General features: G+C 44.9%; 1 protein-coding gene across 3 annotated transcripts in view; it reads right to left on the reverse strand.

Annotated features, from left to right (window-relative positions):
* GLIS3 (GLIS family zinc finger 3) overlaps nucleotides 1-23,388 on the reverse strand; it is an 800,422-nt gene that overhangs the window by 114,920 nt on the left and 662,114 nt on the right. For all 3 annotated transcript variants that reach the window (XM_063913972.1, XM_063913970.1, XM_063913969.1), the window contains one exon: nucleotides 17,168-17,309. In XM_063913972.1, coding sequence (XP_063770042.1) covers nucleotides 17,168-17,309 — 142 coding nt within the window. The remainder of the gene's footprint in view (nucleotides 1-17,167; nucleotides 17,310-23,388) is intronic.

Genomic DNA, 23,388 nt, shown 5'->3' on the forward strand with positions numbered 1-23,388 from the left:
TGCAAAAGGGAGCTCTGTGGCCATACCCATTCCCTTATATTTTTGGCACTGGCCCTGTTCTATATATGGTGGGGGAGGCACCAATGCTGTTTCCTGCACACAGCACTAAAATGTCTAGTTACGGCACTGCATGAATCCCTGTCTTCACTCTCATAATTACAGTGGACAGGTCAGTGACTCCCACCAGAGGCACAGAGAGGGGGTGGGCCCTAATTACTTGGGGCTAGATTTGCCTGGGAAAACCTGGTTCAGCCATAGAGGAGGAGAATGCACCCATTCTCACCAAGGATTCATACCAGCACGCAAAGTATTTTTCATAAAACTTTTAACAAGCGGGTGTAGAAACGTTCCCCAGGAATTTGTTCATGCTCCCTGCCACACCTGAAAATTGTAACAAGCCTATCTCTGAACAGCGCACTGTATGTTGTATGGATTCATAAACGTACCTGTATAATTAAGGCAATAAATATATATATAATATATGAAGCACCATTTATCATACGGAACGAGTTTTATCATTCACAAGTTTTAGCACTCATTGATAAGTAGGCCCATTATATTTCTAACTATAATAACAATTTTAAATGACACATTTCTTTAAAACACAAATGGAACAAATGTCACTTTTCCAATGTAAACCTCAAATTCAGATGCCACTTTCACAGTTTTATGCATGTCTCTAGTGTTTTCTATTTATTTTTTTGTCCACTCGTTGCTATGAAAAACAATTTAGTGACTACTAATCTCTCAGCTATGCATGATATAAACCAATAGGAAACCTTAAAACAACAATGTAAAAATGTCATACATTTAAATTGTTTAAATTATAGTTCTATTTGTTATATTTAAGTCAGAATGATTCAGAAAGGGATAGTTCTGTCTGGAATGGTGACTGCTTTGTTCAACTCTTTAAAAAAAATAAAAAAAATCACATAAAATAAGATTTTCCTATGCTGTAATAATCGTAAAATGTATATCCCTCCCATTTGATGCTTAATTGATGAAAAGCTTCAACCACTCGTAAACTGTTATTACCAACTTGTTCATGGCTAACTTGCTCCACCGTATACTTTTATGACTTTTAATGCACATATGAATTCCAGATCACTCCTGAGCACAGATTTTCTTCTGTTGTGTGATTTATAGTTTTCCTGCGGGGCAAAATTTCTTAATAAATGAAACCTTTGTTCAGGTTTGTGTCTCTGATTACAAAACAAATATGTAGCACATGGCCCCTGCTATACAGAAATCATACGCAGAAAGTGGCTAACTTAGCAACTGCCTAGGAGCTGCATCAGACAACTGCTTTCCTGCAGTAAACAGGGGCCTCATCTTCAATCTGTTTCTCTTGCACCGTACAAGATTTGCTCAAATTTGCTAAAACGTATTTCTTGGAACACAGTCCATGAAATGAATTTTCCCCACATAAAAATGGAAATTGACCATAGGCATGTGCAGGGCTTTGATAAGAGGGTATGTATAATCAAAGATAATCAGTCACCAAACTGGATTCCCCCCACCCTTGTTTTGTAAAAGTAATCCAGTATAGCAGGACCATGTACATATAATAGAGGAACTTACTGTAGGTCCTAAATTCAAGCAAAATCTTTCTCTAATGGGCAAAACCATGTGCATTGCAGGTGTGGCAGATATAATGTGCAGAGAGAGTTACAGTAGGGTGGGTTATATTGTTTCTATGCAGGGTAAATACTGGCTGCTTTATATTTGCCCCATCCGCACTGCACATGGGGCCTAATTCAGACCTGATCGTAGCAGCAAAATTGTTCTCTAACCATGGGGGTCATTCCGAGTTGTTCGCTCGTTGCCGATTTTCGCAATGGAGCGATTAAGGCAAAAATGCGCATGCGCATGGTACGCAGTGCACATGCGCTAAGTATTTTAGCACAAAATTTAGTAGATTTACTCACGTCCGAACAAAGAATTTTCATTGTTGAAATGATCGGAGTGTGATTGACAGGAAGTGGGTGTTTCTGGGCGGAAACTGACCATTTTCTGGGAGTGTGCGGAAAAACACAGGTGTGCCAGGATAAAACACGGGAGTGTCTGGAGAAACGGGGGAGTGGCTGGCCGAACGCAGGGCATGTTTGTGACGTCAAACCAGGAATGAAACGGGCAGAGCTGATCGCAGTGTAGGAGTAAGTCTCGAGTTACTCAGAAACTGCTAAGAATTATTTAATTGCAATTCTGCTACTCTTTTGTTCGCTATTCTGCTAAGCGAAGATACACTCCCAGAGGGCGGCGGCCTAGCGTGTGCAATGCTGCTAAAAGCAGCTAGCGAGTGAACAACTCGGAATGACCCCCCATGTGCACTGCAGGGTGGGGGAGGGGTGGGGGGCAGATACAACATTTGTAGACAAAGTTAGATTTGGGTGGGTTATTTTATTTCTTTGCAAGGTAAATACTGTCTGCTTTATGTTTACACTGCAATTTAGATTTCAGTTTGAACAGACCACACCCAAATCTAACTCTCTCTGCACATGTTATATCTGTCCCTCCCTGCAGTGCACATGGTTTTGCCCATTAGAAAACAATTTTGCTGCTGCGATCATTTCTGAATTAGGCCCTTAATTGAAGTCTGGCACCCCACACAGGAGGAAAGCTGAAGCAGGGTGGTGACTCACTGCCACTGACAGCAGCACAGAAGCGTGACATCATTAGAGGATGTCTGCGTCAAAAGATGAAAGCTGCAGGGAGCTGGGCAGCGGGCGCATTAAGGATGATTCCTCCTATCCCCTCCTATGGGCAACCCTGAAATCCTCCTTATGGGTGTGTGGAGTCACTGTCTCCCACTCTCTTCTGCTGCTGTGTGACCATTATGACCTTGATAATAAAAAGCACAAGCAGGAGTATAGAATGGAATACTTAGGTAAAATCTAATTACATACATCTTAAAAACAAAAGGAAAGGAGTGGTGCACATGTGTAGTTTGACCATATGTTAAACCCATCTCTGTCTTGTCTATAGTTACATGTGATGTAATGATGTCACTGGTAGGGGTCCGAAATGCCACTGGGACCAGGATGCAGATCCCATCACATCTATTAAGGATGTGCAGGGCAACTCTCTTGTGGATCTGCATGCTACCATTCCAGGGAACCTGCAATCCAAATACAGATGCCATCAGGTAGCAACGCTTCTGCCCCCATGGCTTTGTGCCCTGGTCAGTCGGCACTACTTGTTCCCCCAGTTACAGCCCTGTTCCAGGCCAATGGGGAGAGAACACAAAATTCTTCTATGGCCAGGCTTCCCCAATAGGAAACCATGGGCTAATGCCATATTGATAGATTACTATGTAATATTACAAAGTTACATATTTGTTAGTAAATAACTGCCACAGGCATAAATAATTCATTCTGATCCTGATATACGTTACAGAAAATGTTCTTTTCTTTTAATAAATTATTTTTGATGGTAGAGAATAACATGTAGACAAAATGTACATTGCAAATGTCTAGACAACAAAGTAAACAGCACATAAAAATATACATCGATGAAAATTGCTTGCTAGAGAAAAACGTATCAGTAGCAAAATTCTATACGGTTAATGAAAACTTCAATGATTCCAATTAACTATTATACCGGAGAAAAACTACATAGACTGAATATTGTGGAGCAAAAATGTGCCAAAAAGAGAAATAGGGGAAAAGAGAAGGGTCAGCCAGCACAATGTCATACCGTGGAGACTTTAGGCATGGAGATACCAGTAAAATAAGGGAGGTTAAACCATACCTGGAAAAGTTGTGTTGTTTCCAGGGGTACCAGGAGTCTCATATCTAATGATAGGAGTTTGTTCCATTGAGGAAACAAACCAGATTGTATTACTAACTGATGAAAGGGTGGAAAGTAATGGTTTCTTCCAGGTTTTTAGTGAGACGACTGTTATCCACATTACATACTGTAAATGTCAGATGAGTTTATTTGAAGCTTTATCAATGTTGGTTAAGGGTTTGTGTAATAAAACACAAGGGGATCAGAATAAAGTTGAAAAGATGTGATTTGTGTGATGACAGATCTATTATTCCAAAATGCCTGAAGGGGACAGATACTCCCATCAATTGTGTATAAAGTTTTCCCACTGGCCACACTGTCTCCAGAATAACTCAGATGCCTGGGGAAAAATGGTTCAGATTTCAGAAGGAACCATATAGCATCTGGTGCAGTGGCATCACTAGGGGGATGCGGGATACACCTGGGTGTCGCCGTCTGAGTGGTGGCACCAAAACGCAGACTCCTCCTCAGTGACAGGAGCCAGGGGCTGCACTGTGAAACAAGGCCGGTTCTAGGCAGGTTCCACCTGAGTGGCCAAACAAGGGTGCCACCCTCTGTGGGAGCACTGATTTCCAGTCGCTATACTCCCTCTACCTGGCCTTTTCTTCTTACTGATATTAGGGCGGCCAATCCCGGGCCATTTTTTTAATCCCAGGAATCGGGATTGAAAAATGATCAATATCGGGATTCCCGGGATTGGTACCTTTGCAGTGTCCACCGCTGCTGCCCCGCCCTGCCTAGTCCCACATAACTCACCGTCATCTAACTGGGTGGGAGGGTGGACCCACCTGCTGCTGACTTGCGGCTGTGACGGTGCAGGTGCTGAGGACAGAGCAGTGTGCGGCTGCCTATGCAATGTGATCTCTGACTCCACGTCACGCTGTGCAGAGGTCAGGGGGAGGTGAGCAGGGTGAGCCAGGCAGCGTCTGAGCCTCCTGAGGACGCTCAACGCTGCCCGGCATTGAAAAAAAAAGGGGCTTCCTATTCCCGAAATACCAGGGATTGGAAGCCCCAATCTTGGGACTGAATCTTGGCCCGTTTTTAGCCAAAAACCCGGATTGGCCACCCTAACTGATATATATCTGACAATTTCCCTGCTGCCAGTACCTGTCCCGGCTGCCCGCCCACCCCCTAGCTGCTAATTTCCCTGCCGCCAGGTGCCTGCCCCCGCTGCCCACCCTGCTTCTTAGTTGTAGTGTAGTGTACACAGACGCAGGCTCCCTGGATCGGGCCAGACATGACGCCTTAAAAGAGCGAGGTAGCATGTGACATCATACGCCATCCATGCCCACGCACAGTGTTAGACATGCATCCATCATCACCTACACTACACACTGCTGCAACACATGCTAACGCAGCGGCAGGGGTAGGCACAGTCAGAAGGCGCTGACTCCAGTGGGCTGCAGGCTGCGGTGTGGGAGCTGTGGTGAGCCTTGACAGAATGAGCTCAAAGGAGTCAAGTACAGTGCGAAACAAAGAGGGGGAACTACTGCAGCAGCCAGTGCCTGCCAGTTTGCCTTGACTTGAAGAAAAAGCAATTAACAGCTCCTGTCCTGATCCTCCTGGGGATGAAATTGAATTAAGAAGGTGAGTGAATTATGTGCAAGGGAACTATGTGGTGATTGATTGAATGAATAAATAAATAAATTAATTAATTAATTAATATTATTATTTTAAAATTTGAGCAAGTTGCAGTAAGTGTCAGTATGGTGGCGGTCATTCATAAACATGATGGATGGAGATCACTCTGGATGAAGGTGAGCCTAGGGGGACTGAGCAGCACTGCACTTAATTCTGTGTGTATTGGCTGACTCAGCACTGCAGGGAGCATTTGCCGAGAGCAGGGGGCTGAACAGCACTGACTGATTGCAGTGAGAAGGGGCAGAGTCTGTGGGAGGTAGGGGTGATGGGGTGGAGGTTAGGTAAGGAGCACTGTAACTTGTGGGCATTTGATGAGTCTGAGGGTGGAGTACTGAACAGTGGCTGAGGGGGGAAGGCTGGCTGAGGAGCACTGTGACTGCAGTGAGCAGGTGGAGTGTTTGATGGGGTGTAAAGCAAAAATAGGAACTTAGCGGGTCATTCCGAGTTGATTGCACGGTAGCAGTTTTTTGCAGCCGTGCGATCAGATAGTCGCCGCCTATGGGGGAGTGTATTTTAGCATAGCAAGTGTGCGATTGCTTGTGCAGGGGAGCTGTGCAAAAAGTTTTTGTGCAGTTTGTGAGTAGCCCTGAACTTACTCAGCCGCTGCGATCACTTCAACCTGTCAGGTCCCGGAATTGACGTCAGACACCCACCCTGCAAATGCCTGGACACGCCTGCGTTTTCCACGGCACTCACAGAAAACGGTCAGTTGCCACCTAGAATTGCCTTCTCCCTGTCAATCTCCTTGCGATCGGCTGTGCGAATGGATTCTTCGTTAAATCCATCGCACTGAAACGATCCGCTTTGTACCCATACGAAGTGCCTGTGCATTGCGGTGCATACACATGCGCAGTAGTGACCTGATCGCTGCGCTGTGAAAAATGGCAGTGTGCGATCAGGTCAGAATGACCCCCTTAATACCTAGCGGTAATTCCTTTTTTTCGTAGTCCGTAGGGGATACTTGGATGGATGAGTACCATGGGTATATATCAAGTCCATTGGAGCCTGGAACTTTAAGAAATGTTCAGTGTGTGCTGGCCCCTCCCATCTATGCCCCTCCACCAGACTCAATCTAGGAAACTGCACCCGAGGAGATGGACATACTTTGAGAGAAGGAAAAACAGATAACACCAGTGGTGAGGCAACGAACCAACACACAACAGTAACAAAGGATATCCGCGCTAACCAGAACACAGGATAGCCACGCTAACTAAACCAAAGGATAGCAATGCTAACCCGAACAGTAATAGGGACAGCAACAGCAGACCCAACCAAGAACTTACAACCAGGTAAGCAGGAAACATGAAGCACTGAGGCGGGCGCCCAGTATCCCCTACGGCAGTGATTTTAAACCTCTTTTTACTCGCGGCACACCGAACAATATTTTAAAATTGCCAAGGCACACCATCAGTTACCCACAGAAAAAAACAAAACACACACAGTATAAAAAAAATCCACACATACATTGGCCTACACAGAAAAAACAATCACATTGCTCCCCACATAAATCCTATTGCTCCACTCATAAATCAATCACATTTCTCCTCACATAAATCCTATTGCTCCCCACTTGAATTATTCACATTGTTCCCCCCATAAATCCATACATTCTTATTCTCCCCACATAAATCCTATTGAAATCCTATTGTTCCCCACAGGAAAAATAAAATAACAAATATTATTATCAGCTGTCCTCCTCCCTGTCCCTCAGTGATGGGGGTTGTTCATAGTGGAGTTCTGTGAATACTGAGCAGTGGGCGGTCGGGCAGGTGTGGATGTGGGTGGGCAAGGAAAGCTGTGTATGGTGGCGGGAACTGGAAGATGTGTATGCAGGCAGGTGGGCTGGCTGGGTGGTGAGACGCGGCGGCCGTGACCTATGATATCACACCGTTTTCAAGGCATAGGTCACGGCCGGAGCACGACTGATCCTCTAAGAAGAGCCTGGGCTTCCTCTCACTGTTTCAAGTGCACTGCTCCAGAAGCAGATCTTGTACCCTGTCTGTGGTCCTGTCCTAAGGTACGAACACTTTGGCAGACACTCCAATCATACATCACGACAGACCTACAGTTACAATTTACTATTACTAAGACGTGGGCATTCTGGGGTATATTCCCGAAACCATCTACTACCAGACTGTCCAAGGGGCAACGTATTTTACTAATTAAACTGGCGTCTGCCACTAAAAAGACGATCCTTTCCCAATGGGTCTCCACTGACCCTATTCCTATCTTACTATTACACCCTACGATCTCTCACCTATTCCACCTAGACTGGACCAATACTGCTTTACAGAAGGACAAACTGACTGAAAAATACTTTCACATTTGGCTACCCTATGTCCAGACTCTCCCCCCGGTTACAAAGGAGGCTCTACGGAAATGTTTTAAAGATACTAAATGGTACATGCTAGAAACCCTTGATTCCGTGGCCCCATTTGATCTCAAGACTCTGTGCTGTTTCCATATGCCGGTTTTGTCTCTTGCTGTTTTGATATTTGTATATTTCCTCTAATGGTCAATTCTGATATTGTTTAGGGCTTACATGGAGTACAATTACTGTTATTATATGTCTATACTACTACGGTTATATAATGCATGGTGACCTCATTCTGTTCTATTATTACCTCACTGGTCAATAAAAACTTTTGAAAAAAAAAAAAAGAAGAGCCTGGGCCAACAGTTCACTCTGAAGGTGCAGGAAGCTGCTCTGGCTCCGCGGCACACCTTGCAACTGGTCGCGGCACACTAGTGTGCCACGGCACACTGGTTAAAAAAGCCTGCCCTACGGGCTACGAGAAAAGTAATTACTGGTAGGTATTAAACTTCTATTTTCTCTAACGTCCTAGGGGATACTGGGATGGATTAGTACCATGGGGAAGTCCCAAAGCTCCCAGAACGGGTGGGAGAGTGCTGAGACCCCTGCAGAAACGCCTGACCAAACTGAAGGTCTTCACCGGCCAAGGTATCAAACTTATAGAACTTTACAAACGTGTTCGAATCAGACCAAGTAGCCACTCGGCACAACTGTAATGCTAAGAAACCACTGTCAACCGCCCAGGAAGAACCTACCGACCTAGAGGAGTGGGCCTGAATAGAACTCAGTAGTGGCAATGCCGCAGAAGAATAGGCCTGTCGAATGGTCAATATTGTATCAATTGCTTGATACAAGTTCTGGCGCTATGATTGTGCTGGTTCTCTAAGCTGCTGTTAAAGTGTGAGACAGTCGAATGGTCAACCTGAGCCATCTAGCAATGGACTGCTTAGAAGCAGGACATCCAATCTTGGTAGTGTCGTAAAGGACAAAAAGCGAGTCAGACTTCCTGTGACGAGCTGTACTGAAATGTCCTGTGACGTAAATCCTCAAAGTCTGAATAACGTCCAAGGACTTTGGAGCAACTGATGTGTTTGACATTACCGGAACCACTATTGGTTGATTGATGTGAAAAGCCGATACCACTTTCGCCAAAACTGTGGGTGAGTCCTGAGCTCTGCCCTATCCTAGTGAAATATCAAATAAGGGCTCTTACAGGATAAGGCCCCCAGTTCTGACATGCACCTTGCCGAGGCCAAAGCCAGTAACATGACAGTATTCCAAGTAAGATATTTCAAGTCCACCATGTGTAGGGGTTCAAACCAATCCGATTGTAGAAAGGTCAGAACCACATTGAGATCCAATGGAGCCGTGGGAGGGACAAAGGGCGGTTGAATGCAAAGAATACCCTTTAAGAAAGTCTGTTGCCTCTGGAAGAATATGGAGAGAGCTGAAATCTGAACTTTGATGGAGCCCAATCGTAGGCCCATATCCATGCCTGCTTGCAGGAAGAGCAGAAAACGGCCAAGTTGAAAATCCATAGTAGAATATCTTCTGCCCTCACACCACGAAACATATTAATTCCAGATTCGGTGATAATGCTTAGATGTGACCATGTTCCGGGCTTGGAACATAGTTGTGATAACCCTGGAGGGAAGCCTGTTCCTGGCTAGGATCTCCCTTTCAACCTCCAAGCTGTCATACGTAGCCGCAGTAAGTCTGGATAGACTAATGGGCCCAGTTGAAGATCCTTGAGGAGCGGTAGAGGCCAGGGCTCTTCTAGAAACATGGTCACGAGGTCCGCATATCAGGTCCGGCTACGCCAATCCGGGGCAATTAGAATTGCCTGAACGTTTTCCCTTTTGAGTCGTTTTAGAACTCTGGGAATGAGAGGAATTGGAAGAAACAGGTATATGAACTGGTAAGTCCACGGTGCCGTCAGAGTGTCCACTGCTGCAACCTGCGGATCCCTCATTCTGGAACAGTAGCGACGCAGATTCTTGTTGAGACAAGAAGCAATCAGGTCTACCTGCGGACAGCCCCACCGGTGCACTAGCTGTTGAAATACTTGAGGGTGAAGGACCCATTTCCCCGGATGGAGATCGTGCCTGCTGAGGAAGCCCGCTTCCCAGTTGTCCACGCCTGGAATGAATGATTGAAATGGCCCTTGCATTGGCTTCCGCCCAAAGGAGTATCCTAGACACCTCTTGCATTGCGGCCCTGCTTATTGTTCCTCCCTGTCGGTTTATGTATGCCACCACTGTTGCATTGTCCGACTGTACCTGTATAACCTGCAGAAGAGCATTGTAAATTGCCCTGAGTTTCAGAACAGTTATCGGGAGTGAAGATTCCTGACTCAACCACTTTCCCTGGAACTGAGCCCATTGTGACACTGCCCACCAACCTAGGAGGCTGACATCCGTTGTCAGCAGAGTCCAAGACAGGGTACTGAAACTCCGACCCTCCACAAGGTGAGAGACTTGTAGCCATCATAACAGGGAGATCCGTACTTTTGGCGACAGAGCTATACTTGGGTGCATGTGCAGGTGAGATCCTGGCCGCTTGTCTAGCAGATCCAGCTGGAATGGATGGGCATGGAATCTGCTGTACTGGATTGCCTCGTAGGAGGTCATCATCCTGCCTAGTAGGCGGATGCAAAGGTGAACTGATATCTTGCGAGCAGTAGCCAGAACTTTGTGGGCCCCATAGCAACATTTTGAAGGGGCCCCTGTCCCAATGCTTCTAGAGAGACACTTTGTCTGAGCACCGAGCGGACCATAGCCTGTATTGGCAAGGCCTTATCCATGGGGAGGAAAACTTTCTGAGACACCGTGTCCAGTATAATCCCCAATAACTGAATTCTCTGTCATGGTTCCAGGAGAGATTTCTTGAAATTTAGGATCCACCCATGATCCGTAAGAAGACGAGTAGCCAAGTCGATGCTGATCAGCAGACTCTCCCTGGACACCGCCTTTATCAGGAGATCGTCCACATAGGGGACTATGTTGACTCCCATCATGTAGCGTTGCAGCATCATCTCCGCTATGAGTTTTGTGACTACCCTTGGAGCTGTGGAGAGACCAAAGGGTAAGCCCTGAAACTGGAAGTGGTGGCCCAGTATAGCGAATCTAAGATAAGCCTGATGAGGGGGCCATATCGGGAGGTGTAGATATGCATCCTTGATATCCAGGGATATCAGGAATTCCCCTTCTTCCAGAACAGAGACCACAGCCTTTAGAGATTCCATCTTGAATTTGAACACCCAAAGATACAGGTTCAGACTTTTGAGGTTCAAGATCGGCCGTACTGAACCGTCCGGTTTCAGTACCATGAACAGACTTGTGCAACAGAGGAGGTACTGGAACAATAACCATTGTTTGTGGAAGCTTTTGAATGGCATCCTGCACGGTAACCCTTGCTACAGGTGAAGCTGGTAAGCTTGGCTTGAAGAATCTGAGAGGAGGGGGTGCTTGAAATTCCAACCGGTAACCCTGGGATATGATGTCTCTCATCCAAGGGTCCTGGCAGGATTCCGCCCATACATGAGCGAAGTGTTGAAGTCGAGTACACACCTGAAAGTCCCCCTTCAGATGGGGCCAACCGTCACATGGAGGGCTTAGTGGATGAGGATCCGGAGGCCTGGTCCAGAGATCCAGCAGCCGCTGGTTTACAGGGTTTAACTCTGTTTCCCCTAGCTGCATTTGAGGCACCCCTGGCTCTGCCTCTAAATCTGACCACACGAAAGGACCGCAGAGAGGGTCCAGGATAGGGACGTTTAGCTGGAGGTGCAGCAGATGGCAGACTTACCTGCTGTTGCTTGAGAAATCCACTTGTTCAGAACTTCCCCAAACAAGGCATCTCCTGTAAAAGGAAGATTTTCCTCGCCCTTCTTGGAATCAGCATCCGCTGTCAATTGTCGTAGCCACAGAACTCTATGAGCTGAGATCACCATCGCAGTGGCACGTGCATTAATTAGTCCTATATTTTTGATCACCTCACTCATGAAATTAGCAGCATCCTGGATATGATGCAGTAGAGTCAGGATCTCATCAAACCCCTCTATTATATTATCCGACCATTTGACCATGGCCCTCGTGATCCATCCGGAAGCAATGGTGGGCCTCTGTGCTACGCCCACCACAGTGTAAATGGATTTGAGTGTAGTCTCAATTTTACGGTCAGCTGGGTCTTTTGAGAGAGACAGCACCAGGTAGAGGCAGCACAATCTTAAGCGACAGCCTGGACACTGAGGTATCCACACACGGAGGGGTTTGAAATTTCTTGTCCGGTTTGACCCACACATCTTTAAAGAGTGAGTTTAGTTCCTTGGAGACAGGGAAGGTGGCAGGAGATTTTGGTTTTACATTAAAAAACAATTCTTCTTCAGGTTCTGTCTCCTTATCCGGTATGTTGAGGACTTCCCTAATAGAATAAATTAGGGCCTCCTCCCCCTGAGACAGAGAATTGTCCCCATCCATGTCCACCTCACCTTCATCCAGATCTGGCATGTCAGTATCAGAGTCAGATTGGAGTACATGTGGGAGTGTGCATTTGTGAGAGACCAGAAAGGGAGTCTGCCTGTGGTCTAGCAGCTTTGACTAAAAAAATCATCCAAAGATTTCTTTAGTATCTGTCTTTCTTGTCTGGCAGTAGCCAGCTCTGTATTAATATTAGTAATCATTCCTTTAAATGATACCAACCACTCTGGCTCCTGAATACTGCTACCCTGTGAAGGGAGAAAACACTGAGTGCAGAGGAGAGATCCCCCCAGTGAAGGAGAAAACTTTGTGTTGCATGAGGGACACACAGCCTTCTTGCCAGACATTCTAACAGTAGAATCACAGACAGTATTTGTGAAAAACACAGTGTACTGAAACAACACACAACAGTGAAATAACACAGAGCCCCAGACAATACTGAATGAAGTGATATAGGGGGTGATTCAGACCTGATCGTAGAAGTGCTAAATTTAGCACATCTACGATCAGCTTCCCTGACATGCCGGGGGACGCCCAGCACAGGGCTAGTCTGCGGCGACACTTTTGTACTTCAGGAGTAGCTCCCTACCAGCGCAGCTCCTGCGTGCTGGCAGGGAGATACCCGTTGCTGCTCAGGTCGCATCGGCTGCGTGTGACGTTACACAGCCACCGTGGCCCGCCCCCCCAAACGGTCCGGGCACGCCTGCGTTGCCCGGGCCGCGCTCCCGCCCAGCGACCGCCCCTCCCGCCCAGTGACCGGCTCTGCCTGTCAATCAGGCAGAGGCGATTGCTAGCCTAAGACAGTCGTCTGCTGTCTGCCATGCCCCGGCGTACTAAGGCACCGGCGCATGCGCAATTCAGGCCCGATTGCTGCTGTGCGAAAACTCACAGCAGCGATCGCGTCTGAATGACCCCTATAGAAAGGGATGAGACCAGTAAACAATGCCACACAGTCAAAGCAGTGCTCTGCTGCGCATAACCAGAGCCCCAGATAAGGCCGCTGGCATTAGTGTTAACCTACATGCTCCCCTCTTTCTATACATCCCCCTGGTACCAGTACAAGGAGATTTAGCAGAATCTGTGGAGGAGCAGAACGTTGCATGCAGCCTGGATGTCAGCAGCAGCTGGAAATGGCGCCTCTGAGCTGCTGTTCCCACTCTCCGGGAAGCCCTGCCCCCAAACTGGCGCACGGTCCCTCAACAAGATTATACTGGCTTTGTGTCAGATTTTGTGTAAAATGGAGTTAATACCCCTTATTACACCAGTGCCAGTGTGGGTGTCCACAGCAGGCACTGCAGCCCGCAGCCAGGTGCCCGCTCCACCCTATTACCGCCATTGTCACCGGAGACCCACTAACCGGTGTTAGTAATCACTGCACCGCATCTTCAGCATCTGTTAGGGGTGGCGGAATGCTGTTGGCGTGTGCGCACACACTGGGGCACGTGAAACAGCTCCTCATGAGCTAACGTCCTGTCAGCGAGGATACAAACCATTAGCCCTAAAGGAGGTTGGTTCGGTCTCTCCCCTAAGTCCCATGACGCAGGCAGACTGGTGCCAGCCAGTGCTGCCTGAAAATAACAAACTAAAATACATTTCTGATGAAAACTCTCTGGAGCTCCAGAGAATGCACCGGGCTCCTTGGGCACATTTTTCTAAACTGAGTCTGGTGGAGGGATATAGAGGGGAGGAGCCAGCACACACTGAACATTTCTTAAAGTGCCAGGTCCCCGATCTATACCCATGGTACTAATCCATCCCAGTTTCCCCTAGGACTTTAGAGAAATATAGATGTGACCATTTTAGAGAAAACATTCACATCAAAATAAATTCCATGAATAGGAGGAGGAGAACAAAAAACACACATGCGTCATACACTCTAAATGGGGAAATTATAAGGGTAACTGTGGTGGAAAAAGATTTGGGGGTGCTCATAGATAATAGGCTTAATAACAGTACACAATGTCAAAATGCTGCAAAAAAGGCAAGTAAAGTGCTAGCATGCATAAAACGGGGCATTGAGACAAGGGACACGGATGTAATCCTGCCACTGCACAAATCATTGATACGTCCTCACCTGGAATATTGTGTTACATTTTGGGCATCATATTATAAAAAAGGTATTGGGGAACTAGAAAGAGTTCAAAGGCGAGCTACTACATTGATTAAAGAGTTAGAGACACTGGAGTACGAGGAAAGGCTTATAGGCCCTACACACTGGCCGACATCAGTCAAAGATATGAACGATCTCGTTCATTAATGAACGAGATACCATTCATATCTTTGAGTGTGGAGGCACCAGCGATGAACGATGCGCGGCCCCGCGCTCGTTCATCGCTGGTGCCCCGTTGGCTGTACATGCAGGCCAATATGTACGATTTCATCCATATTTGCTAGCACTGCTACGGAGACGGGTGACGTGGGAGAGTGAAGAAACTTCACTCTCCCGTCACTGCCCCCCCGGGTAGCTCGGCGGCGGATCGGCCAATGTGTAGGGCCCTTTTCTAGGTTAAATCTGTATACACTAGAAAAGAGGCGTCTAAGATGGGACATAATTAATATCTTCAAATATGTAAAGGGTCATTAGCAGGGGATTTGTTTATTAAAAGAACTCTGCATAGGACACGTGGGCACTCGCTGAGGCTAGAGGAGAGAAAATTCCGTACACAACGTAGGAAAGGGTTCTTCACGGTAAGGGCAATAAAAATTTGGAACTCCCTGCAGAGAAGGTAATAATGGCAGACTCTGTAAATGCATTTAAAAACCGATTGAACAAATTTCTAACTGTAAAAAGTGTCCAGGGTTATATCATTTAACATAGTGACATTAATATCTGGGAGTGGTAAGAATCATAGGTGGTCATTCCGAGTTGATCGCTCGCTAGCAGTTTTTAGCAGCCGTGCAAACTCTATGCCACCGCCCACTGGGAGTGTATTTTAGCTTACCAGAAGTGCGAACGAAGGGATCGCAGAGCGGCTACAAAATAATTTTGTGCAGTTTCAGAGTACTTTCAAACCTACTCAGCGCTTGCGATCACTTCAGACCATTCAGTTCCTGACTTGACGTCACAAACACGCCCAGCGTTCGCCCAGCCACGCCTGCATTTTTCCGAACACTCCCTGAAAACGGTCAATTGACACCCAGAAACACCCTCTTCCTGTCAATAACTCTGCGGCTGCCTGTGCGACTGAAAAGCATCGCTAGACCCTGTGTAAAACTACATCGTTCGGTGTAATAGTACAACGCGCGTGCGCATTGTGCCGCATACGCATGCGCAGAAGTGCCATTTTTTTGCCTCATCGCTGCACAGCGAACGAATGCAGCTAGCGAACAACTCGGAATGACCACCATAGTTGTCAATTGGTACTAAACCATTACTTCAGCAGGTGCATTATAATATGAACAGCTTAACATAAAATACAGGTTGAACCCGATGGGAATTTTACCTCTTTTCAATCTCACTAACTATGTAACTATGTAATATTAAGGAATACATACAATTAGAGGACGGTGGGGGTAATTCAGATCTGATCGCTGGGCTGCGTTTTTTGCTGCCTGCTGCCCTGCGATCAGATAGTCGCTGCCTATTGTGGGAGGGTATAAGGTCTGTGCAGGTGTGCAGTCGCTTTTGTAGCAGAGCTGACAAACATCAGTTTGTGCAGTCTCTGCGCAGCCCAGGACTTACTCAGCCACTGCGATTGTTTCCTGCTGATCGGGGCCAGAGCTGACGTCAGACACCCTCCCTGAAAACGCCTGATCCCATCTGCGTTTATCCGGACACTCCTGTAAAATGGTCAGTTGCCACCCACAAATGGCCTCTTCCTGTCAATCTTCTTGCGAATGCCTGTGCATTCGGATTTTTTGCACCATCCCGTCGCTAGGCACACCGATGCCCAGTGCTATTGTGTGACGCGCCGTTGCATTGTGGCTCACTTGCATGCGCAGTTCAGATCTGATCGCACGCTATGCGAAAATGCACAGCAGCAATCAGATCTGAATTACCCCAATGTGTGTCTTATTTTTTATTCCTGTGGAGGCATTCATTGCATCAATGTGTGTTTTTTTCTTTTTTTTTCTTGTGGGGGCTTCAATATGTGTGTTTTTTGTTATTTACCTTTGTGCTGTTTTTTTGTCCTGTCGGGGACAATGTGTAATTGCGGGGGCAGTACCGTAAAAACAGGGGCGGGTCTGGGATGTTTTTGAGGCAGCAGCATGACGTCATTCGAGGCTGCTGCAATGGGAAACATGGCCACGCTGCGCCTGCCTTCACAGCCAGGCTGCGCAGGCAGGGGGCATCCCTTATTTTGCGAGGACTGCGATCGCATCACTGGCGGCCATTTGCATTGTGGGCAGCCTTGCCCTATTTGTTCTGCCAATTGTTTATGCTGGATCTGCCATTAAAGTCCTTTATATTATTATGCTGCTTCTCCTATCATCCCTTTCAATTCCTTCCTCATCTCCCTTCTTCCTGTCCATATGTTTGGTGTAATTCCAAATAATCTTCCTGCACATCACCGTGTTAAAAATTAATAAAAATTTATGTAAGTTGAAATACTGTGAGTGCTCAGTGAAACCATAACAGTAAGAAAATGTTGATACGATTTTTGGACAGTCACCCGTAATAGCTGATATTAAAAGGGATTACCTAAAATGCCTCCTGGATATTATGATCAGATTGCACATACTTTAAATATCTTTAAACTTCGATAGCTGGTCAGATATCTCTGTGTCCCATATGGAAAATAATGTATCGGCTTATTGTAAACAACAAGCATATTACAAGCCACAGTGGAGGTCTGTGACCATATAAGTGCAAGTGACTGCAATCATTTATAGTAGGTAGTATTATACTTTACTTACTGTATAATACAATACTTTCTTAACATTCAAGCGGTGACATCTGAACATTTATACAGATATCTACAGGAGTTTATACATATATAACAGTTACCTGGATATACGTCATGCACAGGGCCAGGAGACCTTCCAAGTGTGTTCTCTGTGGGATCTTGTGGCGATGTTGATGGCTGCAGAGGCTGAATAGTGAGACAGTCGCTGAGAATTTCTTGGTCCAGCTCTGGTCTTGGTCGTAGCTACAAGCAAAGCAAACAGTAGAAATCACCTGCTAGTGTATTTTCAGCAATACAATAAAGTGACATGCATACGGTGACACAAAGGGACTTCACAGTAAAGGCTAGCATGAGCCCAGATAATTAGTAATCATTTATTTTCCATGGTAAAGATGTTTGTAAGTAGTTCTATGAAATCCATATGTTTTCCCTTTACACAACTAAAGACGTCTGCTTCCGATTACCTACTAAGCTTACGTTTTACTGCTATCAGCTGTAATGGGTATTCATCATGAAATTAGTTGCATGTGTCCTCTAGGATCCAAACATGTTGTGAAAGATTTGCATACTTTTATAGAGTAGTCCCGTAGCTCGAGGACTGCCAGGCTCATCATACTTGGCTTCAGTTCAAAATACAAGTCTGACTTATGTTATCGATCAGCGAATAGAAGTATAACTGTATGTAAATAAACATATACATACCTAAGAAAGGCATTTAACTATTGTGAGCTAATGCGTGCTAGGTAGACTGACACATTACCATGTGATGCTGTTTCAAATTTGGGAGCCTCCCGGATATTCCAGGAAAGTGGGCAAGTATGAAGTACACTAAAGTTAGAATGTCCTCAATAAGAATGTCAAGGTGCCTGTCTACTACCTGATTTTGGGAGAAGCCCCCACAAACTAGAAAAATCAACCTTCCAGACACTTTTAATTTAAACCAATCAACCATTTAAATAAAACATTTGTGCTTTTTGACTATATACTACTGGTGATGGGTTAGTCACACAACTCAAACTGACACAGACCCTTCACCCTGCCTACAGAAATAAATGGAATCACATCTTTAACAGTCAACACACTTCATATATCATTGCGGTCAATTTACAAGGTGCCAGGTTACTCTTGCTAGGCTACAAGAAGTATAGCGCATGTGCTTCTTTTGAACGTGTGCTGGTCTGATGTATACACAGTAGCCTACATTGGGGCTTCTCTGAGTATCACAAATCCAATGCATGTTCTGCTGAGGCCACAGCTCCGCTCATGTGAGAACACAGCGAGATTCTGGGAGGCTAGAGCAGCAGAGTGTTCCACCATATTTAAATACTTTAGACAAAATGTAATAACGTCCGAGATTGGTGGAGGTTCGGGATGCCAGCCAATCACAGTTGTTTTTTTAAAGCTGCAGCCATTTACAGTACAAGGCATGGTTTAGCCTTGTAAATGACTGCCGCTTTAAAAAAACATCAGCGATCAGCCGGCATCCCGCACCTCCGCCAATCTCAGAAGCTATTACATCTCGCTTTTTATTTCTGATTATAAGGTAAAGGATTAATAAACCGTGCACAAGTTTTCACTACACAAATGCTTGTGAATTATTTTCAGAGCATTAAGAATGAAGAAGTTAAAAACAGATCAATTAAAAAGAATACAATTAAAAGCATATACTTCTACAATAATTATGTAATTCTTTGCCCATTTACAAATTACATTTACAAGTGACATACTGTATATGAATTGGAATTCTGCATTCTAGCCCTTGGTAACCGGTCTATCTTATGCATGGGTAATGCCACACATTACTGTACACTTGACTGGTTGAGAACAAACCTTTTACAGGACCATATATATACATAGCTTGAGCATTTAAAACAAGAACCATAGACCAGCATATATATAGAATTGCCCTTCTAATTAACATTAATACAGCTGTCACATAACAGTTGAGGGTTGGGTATGAGAGTTTGACATTCAAAATGTTGACACCGAGAATGGGGATAGTGTGAGGTTAAACTCCGGATACCAACATGTTAATAATTAGATTTAAAGCATTTTAACAGTAAAGCATCATGTTTGAATTTGTAAAGTAATCAGCGATAAAATGATTTCAAATGCATTATTAGCATGTCGGCATCACGGGTTCAATCTCACACTGGGCATAACTCATGTTTGTACATAATGCCGATGTTACATAAAAACATAGAGTTTGACGGCAGATAAGAACCACTTGGCCCATCTACTCTGTCCTTTTTTTTAACTTTACCATATTTTTAGCTCAATCCTTATTTGCTCCTTATTTCCTTGTAAGCGCAATTGAGTGATTATGCATAATGGGATGTGGTGGCAAAAATGCAGGCATGTAATGTCCGTTTGGGGGGCGTGTGTCTGCATTCACCTATGATCATGTATGTAGAGAAAAATGGCACCAGCGTCGCTACTGCAGCGTCCAGTCTATGTGACCATAGACTCACTTGGAGAGTCGATGTTCCTCGTTACTTTATCGAGGTTGTGTATGTGTACACAGTTGGTCAGGACTTTGCGAAGGAACCAGAGGGAATCTCTGTTCTTCAAACAATGTGCCCCAGAACTTGAGCAGATACTTTGCCTCTTAAGGGCCAATTCAGCTAGCTGCGAGTTCTGTCCATGGAAGCCATGGGATACATTACTGCGCACATCATGGGTTATTTTTAGCAAGCATGATCCGGCGAGCTGTGCTATTCAATTCTAAAAGCCACTTTGCGCCACCTACAACAATGTTGTGTTTTATTCTACAGTGCGCAACCTGGGTAAAGTGCATGAAAAAGCAGGAAAATCACCCTCAACCCCAAATAACTGGTAAATAAGATTAGATAAAGTATAGACGGTTGTTAGTTGCCATAAGCAAAGTATTTTAGGCTCTTAAAAAGTGTGAAATGGCTATTTTTTACCTTTTTTGAGATCTGAGTAAGACTCCCACTGCAAATTCAAAAACCCAGCTCTCATCTTATGCAACACCCCAAATCCCGTTATACACATGATTTAACCCTATTTTGACCTTTTTGGAAAAAAAGTAATCTAAAAGGTGTATGATTATTCATTGGGAAGGGTGTACCAGAGGTCCCAAAATGTTTACCTTTAAATAAAGATTATTCCTCACTTTTACCTACTCAGGGGCTGTGAACCAAAATCTGCATTGACCCTCTTTGAGACCTGCATTAACGTAACGTATATTTCTCACTAAAGGGGTATTCAATTGATTTCGGATCCTTTCCAACGGAAAGTATCCAACATTACAGTATTCTCCAATAAGCCAAAGATGTATTGGTAGGCTCATTGGTTTGTGTGGCTATCATAACAATGTTAATAAAGCTTTGTCTAATTCCCCATTTTTCTATGCTTTGTTTGCCTGTACTAAAAGAAGTAGGGATCAGTGGGCCTAAGTCATATTTGTAATTGTAGTCATAATTGCCTACACACTTGCAATTGTTCATTCTACGCAATTGCTAATCATCGCAAGTGAAGCAACTGCAACTGCCCATTGGAAAACCCTCAGCAACTGCATATACATAAGCAGCATCAATGCAGTAACATAGAACATCAACACCTCAGGTGAGTCTTTGGTCATATAGACTGGCCGCCGCAGTAGCGAAGCTTGTGGCATGTTTCTCTACATACATGATCACAGCTGAATGCAGATCTGAAAATGGTGACACACCTGAGCTTTTGCCACCTCTCCCAGTTAGCTTCCTGTCAATCACTCTGCATTTAAATCCTCAGTGTAAGCTCCATTGCAAAGGTACAGTACCTTAGCAGATGCGATCGCGATGCATGCACAGTCTACCGATAATTGTTCAGTTGTGTGAAAATCGGCATTGGGTACAAACATGAATTAGGCCCAGTGTAAGCCTTTCTGTTATCATTTGGGTGCTAAACACTTATTAATTTGTACTCTTTTACATTGATTTGGGTGGCAGTTCTATTGCTTTCATTGTGGCAACATGCTGTGTCAATATTTTTCACAATGGGTTAAGGACCAATTCGTGTATATGATTTATAAGAAATCCCTGTGGCACTGAAGGGATTATACAGCACATCTGCTGCATGGTACTCTACATAAATCTAGGAATTTAAGTTTGTAAAACAGATAATTGAGAGCATCCATAACATTATGTTGTTGGCATGCCTGAGGTTATAGTCAGCCCCTGTTAGATCCAAAGTACATGCACCAAGACAAGCAATATCTGCATATATGTTGTAGCTAATAGATGCCATGTCTCATTATTTTGCATAAAAACCATCTTTAAGGAATCCATTTATTGGAGCCATGTCTCCAGTGTGATTGCAAATGGTCTATAATAATAGTTGTGGAGGATTTCGAGCCAGTGATGACAATTAAATAAAGGAATAATAAGTTCCACCTACTGTAGGTTCCAAGATCACTATTCAACAACATGTTATTTCTCAAGGGTCTATTGTCCAGCATGACATTATGAATGGGCAATGTTATTGCGTTGTCATTTACAGTATTTATGTACTGTAATATTAAAATATTTATTTTCATTTTCCATCCAAATTGTGTTTTTTGGGGTGCTTACAATAACGTGCTCAGAGGATTATTTAAACTAACAAAATGACATTCAGAACATATACTTAACAAGTTACATTTATTTTACTATTTTATTTTTCCTAGTTAGTTATTATATCCAGTAATCATAGTGTAATTGTGCAGAACTGGATGTCAACACATTTTCCCTTTTCCTTTCGTGTAATTACAGAAACAGTTTGTACAGTATAGAGAAGAGCATTGGAACATGCCAGGCCTCTGCACTGCTAAGACAGCCAGAACCACACTGATTTACATACAGTCTGCAAATGTATATAGCATACAGTATGTCAATACAGTACCCGCCTGATGCTGATTTCCTTTGACCATTATAGTTTTAATTAACTATCCACTAAATAAAATATCATGGACAACCATTTATGAACATACAGTATTTGTTATTACAAAACAACCATAATAAAAATCAAATAATAATATAGTCTTCTGTGCTTTAACCCAGATAGAAACTAGATGTTCATATAAGATAAACCTTTTGTTGCACTTTGGGACTCATACTTTAGTTGCACTTTGGGACTCACTAGCTTTTTAAACACGGGTAAATGCGCGGGGGCGCGCATTTACCCATGTTTTTCCTAGTGGAAAAGGGTCCACCTGCAAATTTCTGGATCAAGTGATCCAGGAATCCTACCCGGGTCGCTAGCTGGGTTGAACACGTGTTCAACCCGGTAAGCTGTGTAGTGTGGGCGGCACTGGGAGATCATGTGATCTCCCTGCCGTGTAGTGTGGGCGGCACTGGGAGATCATGTGATCGCCCCTGCCGCGTCACTAGCAGCATCACCAACCCGGCAATATGCCGGGTTGGTGAGCGCTGTGTGAAAGGGGGCTGTAGCACGAGTCGCAGCCGTGTCAGGTGACACGGCTGCGACCCGTGCTACACAGTGGAAAAGGGGTATAAGAATAAACATGCAACCTACCAATTAAATGGGGGAAAAATAGGGGAAACTGTATTAGAAAAGGATTTGGAGGTGTTCATTGATTTAGCGGAAACACACAAGGTCAAAGTGCAGCAACAAAGGCAAATAAGGTGCTAGCATGCATTAAAAGGGGAATTGAGACAAGGGATGAGTGTAATCCAGTCACTGTATAAATCATTGCTGCAACCACATCTAGAGTATTGTGTACAGTTCTAGGCACCACACTATAATAGGGGTGTAGTATGTTATGCCAGCGGTCGTTCTCCCGGCGGCCCACATACCGGCGCCGGAATCCCATCCGCCGGCATACCGACAGCTGGGCGAGCGCAAATGAGCCCCTTGCTGTCTGTATGCCGGTGGTCGGGATTCCGGCGCCGGTATGCTGGACGTCGGGAGCCCGGACGCCGGCAAACTGCAGACCAACCTATAATAGAGACATATTAGAACTTGAAAAGGTTCAGAGACGAGCTACCAAATTGACTAAGGGGTTGGAGACACTGGATTATGAGGAGAGGCTTTCTAGGTTAGATATGTTTACACTAGAAATGATTTACAAATATATAAAGGGGCGATATGCGGAGCTATCATGTGAGTTGTTTACTAAGAGACCTCTACACAAAACGCACGGACACCCGCTAAGGCCTGAGGAGAGGAAATTTCGTACTCAGCGCAGGAAGGAATTCTTCACTGTAAGGGCAATACGAAAAAGGAATACACTGCCAGACAAGGTTGTAATGGCGGACTCAGTCAATGCGTTTAAAAATGGATTAGACAATTTCTAACGGAAAAAAATATTCAAGGATAT

The sequence above is a fragment of the Pseudophryne corroboree genome, chromosome 1, assembly GCF_028390025.1.
Source record: "Pseudophryne corroboree isolate aPseCor3 chromosome 1, aPseCor3.hap2, whole genome shotgun sequence".
NCBI lineage: Eukaryota > Metazoa > Chordata > Amphibia > Anura > Myobatrachidae > Pseudophryne > Pseudophryne corroboree.